The sequence below is a fragment of the Diaphorina citri genome, unplaced genomic scaffold (assembly GCF_000475195.1).
Source record: "Diaphorina citri unplaced genomic scaffold, Diaci psyllid genome assembly version 1.1 scaffold6312, whole genome shotgun sequence".
Classification (NCBI taxonomy): Eukaryota; Metazoa; Arthropoda; class Insecta; order Hemiptera; family Psyllidae; genus Diaphorina; species Diaphorina citri.
Window position 1 is genome coordinate 1 of NW_007383688.1, and position 8,087 is coordinate 8,087.

An 8,087-nucleotide genomic window follows, 5' to 3' on the forward strand; every position below is an offset into this window, starting at 1 on the left:
TTTGAGATTTTCCCCTCTCTGAAAAAGGGTTCCTTGAAGTAACGTAACAGCAGTTCCCGGGATATCTACAATCTTTCCTAAGAGTGAGGAACAACTGGTGAATGAGAAAAATGTATAATGTCCGATGTAAAAATACTAAAATAGAAATATGTATTTATTTTGTATAATCTACAGAGAAGAAGTATAAACTCGTTCTAAAATTCATATAATTTTAAATAATAGCACTGATTTATTTTGCTGTAACGAGAAGAACGACCCAAGTAGAAAATTTTGAAAAAAAAATCATATCTTCGGAATTCACTTTAAAAATACCCACATTATCAGAAAGTACAACTCGTAATCTCGACTGAACGCGGTACATAAAAATAATACAATACAGCTAAATGTTTTTTCCCCCTTTTTTACAATCTTGACTTTATCAAAAGCTTATTATCCTGTTTTTTTTTTTTTTTTTTTTTTTTTTACGCCCAAAAAAAAAATCAAATTTTCAAAAAAAAACTGTGCACCTTTGAACCCACTGGTTTTTTTCATCCGTCCAATAAAATAATCAAATTTTCAAAAACAAACTCTGCAGCTTTCAACCCACATCATCTCTATTTATTATGAGGACGTCAATGAAAGAATGGTCATTTCCCCTCTGTTTTCTATTAACAAATGGGTCTTCTTTCATAGACCTCAAGTAAAGCTCTCCATTTATGCATTTGTCACAAATTTGACCTCATCGAAAGCTTTCCTAGCCTTCTTCAGCTCTTCATTCATGGTAAGCAAATCCTTGACTCGAGCATATTTCCTGTTATCCTTCCTCAGCAATATTTGAAGGAGAAGAGTAGAAAACAATAAGAATCGGGTGCAATAGTTCTACATATCAGACTCCGCACACGTGAATTCCGTTAGAAAAGTCCCCCATTTCCATGTAATTGGTAATTGTAATACTTGGACAGTCTGGCACACTGCTACAGCAGGCTTAGATAATAATGGTACTTATTTATACCGCTCCAATAGGACTAAAGAGTCGATTTTCTCTCACAGAAGGCTACTACTATTATTGAGGTTAAATCCTCAAACAATGTTTATTAAAATTTCATACTTTGCCAGTTATTGAACCTAAATCTGTGTGATTACCAGGCGAGCATCTTGACCTGTGGACTGTAGATTAGGGTAGATATTGGTAAAAGTAGAGCCATCAGCTATTTGTCAGTGTAACCTGATGGAATCTTTTGTAACTTTCTGTAGAAGATGACACAGAATATAGATTTTGTTCAATACTTCTACTTCCTACTGTCAAAAAAAAAAAAGTTTTAGTTACCTGATCATCTTCCATTGTTGCTCCTGAAAAAGATCCAAGTTTGTTCTCTCAATAGGTGATTCTGAAAATGTAATCCAATTTTCCTAGGAAGAAAACAATGGAAAAGGGGGCAAAATTTAGATACAAAAGAACAAAATGGTTAATATATGTACACCCTATTTTGATCTGATTTTGGGGTTGAAATAATAGAGAGTTAAAATAATGGAGGTTGGAATAATCGAGGTTCTACTGTACTTGGGTACTTTGTTGTTACATAGAAAAAAAATCAAGGTAAAAGAGGTGATTAGGTAGGTAACACCAACCTTTTTATCACACTTTAACATCAAAATAATGGCAAATCAATATTTGAACTAACAGGTCTTTAACTGTTTGCTCTCATTAATATACCTACCTCATATGGATGTTATCCCTTCAATAAAGTAAGTAAAAATGGTCTTTTTTGGAAATGAATAGATTGTAAACATGTTTGAATTTTCAGATCTTCAAATGAAATCAAAAAACTCACCAACAAAAGGTAATAAATATTGTAAACATGTTTGAATTTTCAGATCTTCAAATGAAATCAAAAAACTCACCAACAAAAGGTAATAAACTGTCCAAAAATGCTAAGGGGAAAATCACAGCAAACTATTTTTGTCCTGGGAAATAAACGTTTTGTTTACACCTTTTGTGTTACCATGGCAACCTGAATTATTAATAAACAAACACAGGACCGGGGAAAATCACAGCAAAGAGCCCAACTATTTTTGTCCTGGGAAATAAACGTTTTGTTTACACCTTTTGTGTTACCATGGCAACCTGAATTATTAATAAACAAACACAGGACTACCCTGATTTGGCGTTATACCTATTCTATTCTAGTTTAGTTTGCTAGAAACTTATGTCAAACTGGTGGTTTTGTTCTTTTTGTGCCATTAATTATTCTAAAAAAAGAAGACTTTCTGATTTGGCATTATACCTATTCTAGTTTAGTTTGCTAGAAACTTATGTCAAACTGGTGGTTTTGTTCTTTTTGTGCCATTAATTATTCTAAAAAAAGAAGACTTTTTTCCATTGTTTGTTTAGGTTGTGGAGAAGTGTTTGTTTATAGTTCTTCATTCTTTTTTATTCAATTCCATTTTTTCCACTTACCTATAAAAGTAGGTAACAAATTTTGAGTTAATTCTATAATTTTATACCTACCATTGTAATTTACAATAGCCTACACATATTCTTATTTACTTTTTTTTTATCAAAAAGAATTCAAATATGTTCACAGTGTGTAAAGATAAAGAGTAATTCTGAGAGTCCAAGCTAAAATGAGTTGATTATTTCATTTGGAAGAAGAGTATCTAGGTACACCCCCTTCTCATTTTTTCCACTTACCTATAAAAGTAGGTAATAAATTTTGAGAGAAATACCAAACAGTTAATTCTATAATTTTATACCTACCATTGTAATTTACAATAACCTACACACATTCTTATTTACTTTTTTTTATCAAAAAAAAAAAATTCAAATATGTTCACAGTGTGTAGGTAAAGATAAAGAGTAATTCTGAGAGTCCAAGCTAAAATGAGTTGATTATTTCATTTGGAAGAAGAGTATCTAGGTACACCCCCTTCTCAGGTAATAAATTCTAATGTTCATAACATGGCTAAGTACCTACTATTAAGTGTAAATGCAATGAACTGACTAAAAAGAGCCCAAAAATTAATTAGCAAAATTTCCTTCTGTAGCAAACATTTTTTGCCAAATTTCATCAAAATTGGACAAACAGGTTTGCTGGACAAAATTTGCACCACCATTTTCGTGTTCCTGGTAAAAAGACCTTTAATTTGATATATATATAGTTCGACCAGGTTTGGATAAATCCTTCTATGGGGACAGACCGACCGACAGACAGACAGACGACACCGAAGCGAATACAATAGCCCGTCCACTATACCTTTTTTTATTACTATCGTAATAATAAAGGAAGGACGGGCTAAAAATGAACGCTAAGACCGTCTCACAGACCCATCAGGTTTATGAAACCGCGGTCTGTCCGTGACTGACGGGCATTATAGCTTCATGAGGTATAAAGGTATGATAAATGATAAGGTATAGGTGCTTGTACCTACAGATATGTACCTATAATGCACATTACATAACTACCTGCAATCACCCTAAGGCCTTGAGGACTTCATGTAAAAGTTATACGTGCAATATTTCTGGAAAGAGATCAGGGGGGGGGGGGGTTTTAGGAAAGTTGTGCGCAAGCGTTTCTGTGCATTTTGACGTGGAATCTGACGTCACAACTCTTCGAACTTTTTCATTAGAACGGCAATTAAAAATTGAATTTTCGACCTTTCAAAGTTACTTTTTCGGAGTTTTGACCTCAGATTTGGATTTACTGTATAGGGAACACAAGAATAGTGTAGGGAACAAAAGGAGAGTGGGAATAAAGAGAGTGTGTAGGGAACAAGGAGGAGGGTGTAGGGAATAGGGGAGGCTGTATAGGGAACACAAGAATAGTGTAGGGAACAAAAGGAGAGTGGGAATAAAGAGAGTGTGTAGGGAACAAGGAGGAGGGTGTAGGGTGATTTTTCACAACTTTTTACGTAGGATCGACCTTTTAATAATAATATTTTCCCAATTGCAACTCCTCCATTTTATGGGGCTTGAAGTCGTCATTTCCCTAGCTCTCCCTGCTCTATGCTCCACTCTGTTCTTAGACCAATACGTAATTACTTCTGCAGTCTATGTAGAGGAAGTCTTACCCTATATTTTTGCAATCGTTTTTGGTCATGCTCATCACTAAAATTTTAATGTGATTTCTCATTGATTCAGGTACCAGAAGCTTTGTACAAAACAATACAACTTACTAAAATTTTCTTCTCCTTCCTCAGATGTGACTCGAATAGACCCGGTTCATACAAGTTTCACTCTCCCAGTAGGAAACAGTTGAGCAGTAGTACCCTATCCCTGTATTCCAAGAGCTTTACCGAGTGTCCTAGACTGCAGAAAGCTCACCAGATGACCAGGCGAAAGGTAAACAAGGAACCATTTTCAATTTTCTTATTAAGAACTCTTTAAAGTAGGTACCAAACTTATATTTAGGTATTATAAATACCCCCTTTTTTGTCTCTATTTTTCAATTCATTGTATTTAATTGTAATATTTAAAATGTTCAAAATAAAATAAAGAAAGTATCGTCAAAAAATAAAAATAAATAAATAAGATGACAGCGCACTTGATGGAAATTCTACCAAGACACTTGATCTTCATGTAAATAAACTAAATGAAATCAACGCCACACTATTCAAAGACAAAGGCTCTTCCGAGAAACACGAAACGAAAGAAGAGATAGGAGAAGAATTGGAAGAGAATAACTACAGTGAAGATGATTTTGAACAACATTCAGACAGTGGTGAAGAAATAGAGGAGGATTTCAATGAAGATAATGCTAGCAGTGATGATAACGAAGAGAGTGTGTATTCCAGTGATGGAAACAATGAAAGGATATGAACAAGAACAAAATTAACTGTGGTTGAGCCAATCAAATATGGCCAGAAACCGTTAGCCCATCCGATCTTTCCCCCTTTTTCATTATTTAGCCATAGAAAACAGTCTAATCTAAAAGCTGACTGCTACAATAGACCACCTAAGTGTGACCTTTTTGACATAAATATTGACTTAAATGCCAATGAGGTGTCATTTAACCTAGGTAATGAAAGTCGCTAATGAACATTTAAAAAAATAATTAGTCTTGGCCATTACTGGTGTGTAATTTTACGTCATCAATGTCATCATTTAAAGTTTTAAGGAGTCCATAACAACATAGATTAAGCAGGTATATCTCGACACGAATGGCATTTATACTAACATGTTAAAGCGCCGACATTTACTAACATGTCATCGACAAAAAGTAGGTCTATCTAAGCCTGTTGAAAATGAAAATAAACCATTGTATGATATTAAATAATAGTTAATTATATTCTCTATATTATTTTACTTCATCCATTCATCTAGCATGAGCAAACAAATATAAAATATTCAAATATTTGTGTTACAAAAAGATATCACTGTTCGTTTACAAAGAATTTTTCTTCTACCATTATTTTACACAATTTTACACATTTACACGGAAAAACAAGACATTTATTTTATTGGAAACGAAGACAAATCGTTTCAGCACGAGAAAAGTTCAAAGTAGCACAAATAAGTCCTTTAGAAAACTACACAAGAACGAAAAATCTAATGACGTTTAACGCTAAATATACCGCTGCGCTGTCTCGAAATAGGTAGAGTGTCAATATTTACCCCAGGAAAAAAGGGTCCGAAATTGTCTTCGATATTCCAACAGAAAGGTGCGGCAGAACATGAGATTTTGCGCGATTTCGTACGACTACAAATCTGATCAAGTGTAACCGCAGTTTTAGCGTTAAAAAAGGATCAGCTGCAAATGCTGCAAATTTAAGACACTTAAAACACATCTCTTGGCAAGCACACCCGTAATTTGAGCCACACGTTAAAATCAAAACTATATCGGTCATTAATATTACAATCAGTCCACTGAAAGAATGTTTTTGAGTTCTAGGGCACTTTATACAGAGTTCCCCAAACGACCTCATAAAAACGAATTCCATTACTTATCGCATCCAGGTCACTGGGAACACTGATTATGTCCACAAGAGCAACATTTTACACCCCGTGTCAATGATTTCCAGCCGTACACCAAAATCTATCGGCGTCTTATCTCAAAACAAGGAACATACATACTAGTTCATAACAAATGTCCAATACAATCACCCATTACTCGCTAGAACATTCACATATTTGGCTTTACCTTTTCTGTAACCATTCTGAGCACTTGACTTCATAGGTGCCGGTCCATTCTGGCTTAATGGATTACTAGGCAGAGGACCCGCGGGCATAGTGTTCACAGGTCCTGGCCCGTTCTGAACCAGGGGATTACTAACTGGTGCTGCGGGCATAGCTGCAGGGGCTGGATTAGTTGCAGGTGCAGGGGTTGCATTAGGCTGGGGCTGGGTTGTCATTTGGGACACTTTAGGGGGAGGGGGCAGCGCACTCGGTCCAGATTTACCGTCGCTATTAACATCCACCCACATTTTCTTCTCTTTGTCCCAAACGATAGAAGGCTTGTCATCATCAGGGAGAATCATTTGGTTCTTGGGTCGCCCGAACTTCAAGAAATTCAGCCATCCACCCCCGGAGCTACCTTTCCCTGTCTCTTGTGTTTTAGCAGGTTTGGCGACAGTCGTTTCTTTCGTTTGATTTTCAGTCGGCGTCGGTTTCGTTGCACTTTGTGGCGGAGAGTCTGTTTTGTCTTCAGCAAATGTGAACTTGGAATGGATTGATATTGTGCCTACACTGCCAGTGTTGGGACCTGCTAGGTCCTCAAGGTTCTCTTCTTGTGGTATCTGACTGCTCGCTGGAGTACTACCAGGTTCCATGCTACCGCTATAGCTAGGGACATAGAATGCTGGCAGTGGTTGTGCTTGTTCTACTTGAGGCATTGAGTTGCTAGGGACAGTCTCGACAGGTGGTAACATTTGCGAGGATCCAGTATCCTGAGGCACACTGACTTCTTCTTGATAAGATGGAGGTTGAGGTTCATTACATTGCACTAGTGGTACAGGATTTACAGTCTGAGCTACAGCCGGTTGTTGTAATTCAGTCTGGGGCATGTAAGAATAGTTGGAAGGTTCTGGTTCATCATACACTGGAGGTGCAGTTTGTATATCTTGATATGGAATTGAAGTTTCTTGAGATATGTTGCTGGCATAATTCACTTCGATGTCTGGTTGGATAGCACTGATCACCTCTGCTAAGCTATTGATCCACGCGATATGCTGAGGATTCACCCTATTATAAATCAGTAGTGACAGATCATACACGTAGCTTAACAGAGCATAATGATCAGCTGGACTATGAATATTTCCATTGAGAAATATAGTGGCAATGTTTTGTAACAAACATAAACTCAACTCATAAGCTCCCATCTTGACATAGTTTAAAGCAATATAGTATTTGTAGTATTGTAAGTGAGGCAATGTATTATCATAGGCCATTGTTAACATGACACTCCGGATAGGAATCTGATCAGCAAGCAGTTGATTCTCAGCACCTACCAACACATACGGGACATTCCTGTTAGTGGAGGAATCAGGGTGTATCCGAGCAGAGATATAGCAGAAGTGTTGACCACAGATATCTTTCACACCACCCAGTATATTGGCAAATCTCAAGATCAATGAAGCATCCTGTGCATTATTCAAGATGGCGGCCAGATGAACTCCCCAGTCATCAGAATATTGATAGTCCAAGTCCAGACCAAACTGTACTTGCAGACACGTACGCAGGGGATCATTCTTGGGTATACTCTGAATATACATGGAACAGACAGACATGTAGGTAGCCTCATCCATACTAGATGCAATGAACAAGGCACTCACCCACTCCTGATTCTCAATAGCCCAACGTAACGCCTTGTGTTTAGAACCATTGAGTAGTAACTTACGCAGACGATGCAGAACTTTATCTTCATCCTGACTTTGTAATGACAAGGAGTTGAGTTGACTATCACCTGACGCTTGATCCTGTGCTATGAACTGATCACGTGACATGACAGGACCATTAGACATGAAGTCATCCCGTGTCAAGTCTTGAGATATGAATTGTTCCCGTGAGAGGGCGACACTGTCCGTGGAGAATGAATCTTGAGGTTGTGACATGAATTGTTCTCTAGACATGGCATCATCATTTGTATGTGGAGACATGGAGTCCCGCGACACAT

General features: G+C 36.9%; 2 protein-coding genes across 2 annotated transcripts in view; both read right to left on the reverse strand.

The window, feature by feature from the left end:
* Positions 1-521: 521 nt before the first annotated feature.
* The window catches only part of LOC103521938 (transcription initiation factor TFIID subunit 13-like), a 10,234-nt gene continuing 2,668 nt past the window's right edge, over positions 522-8,087 (reverse strand). The window contains exon 2 of the mRNA XM_008487042.3: positions 522-802. Within this exon, the coding sequence (XP_008485264.1) occupies positions 694-802 (109 nt within the window). The 3' untranslated portion in view covers positions 522-693. The remainder of the gene's footprint in view (positions 803-8,087) is intronic.
* LOC103521937 (protein transport protein Sec16A) lies at positions 5,238-8,076 on the reverse strand (the record flags this gene model as incomplete). Its single annotated transcript, XM_008487041.3, is given in 1 exon segment — positions 5,238-8,076. A coding segment is annotated over 1 exon segment (2,001 nt), but the record flags the coding sequence as incomplete, so codon positions are not given.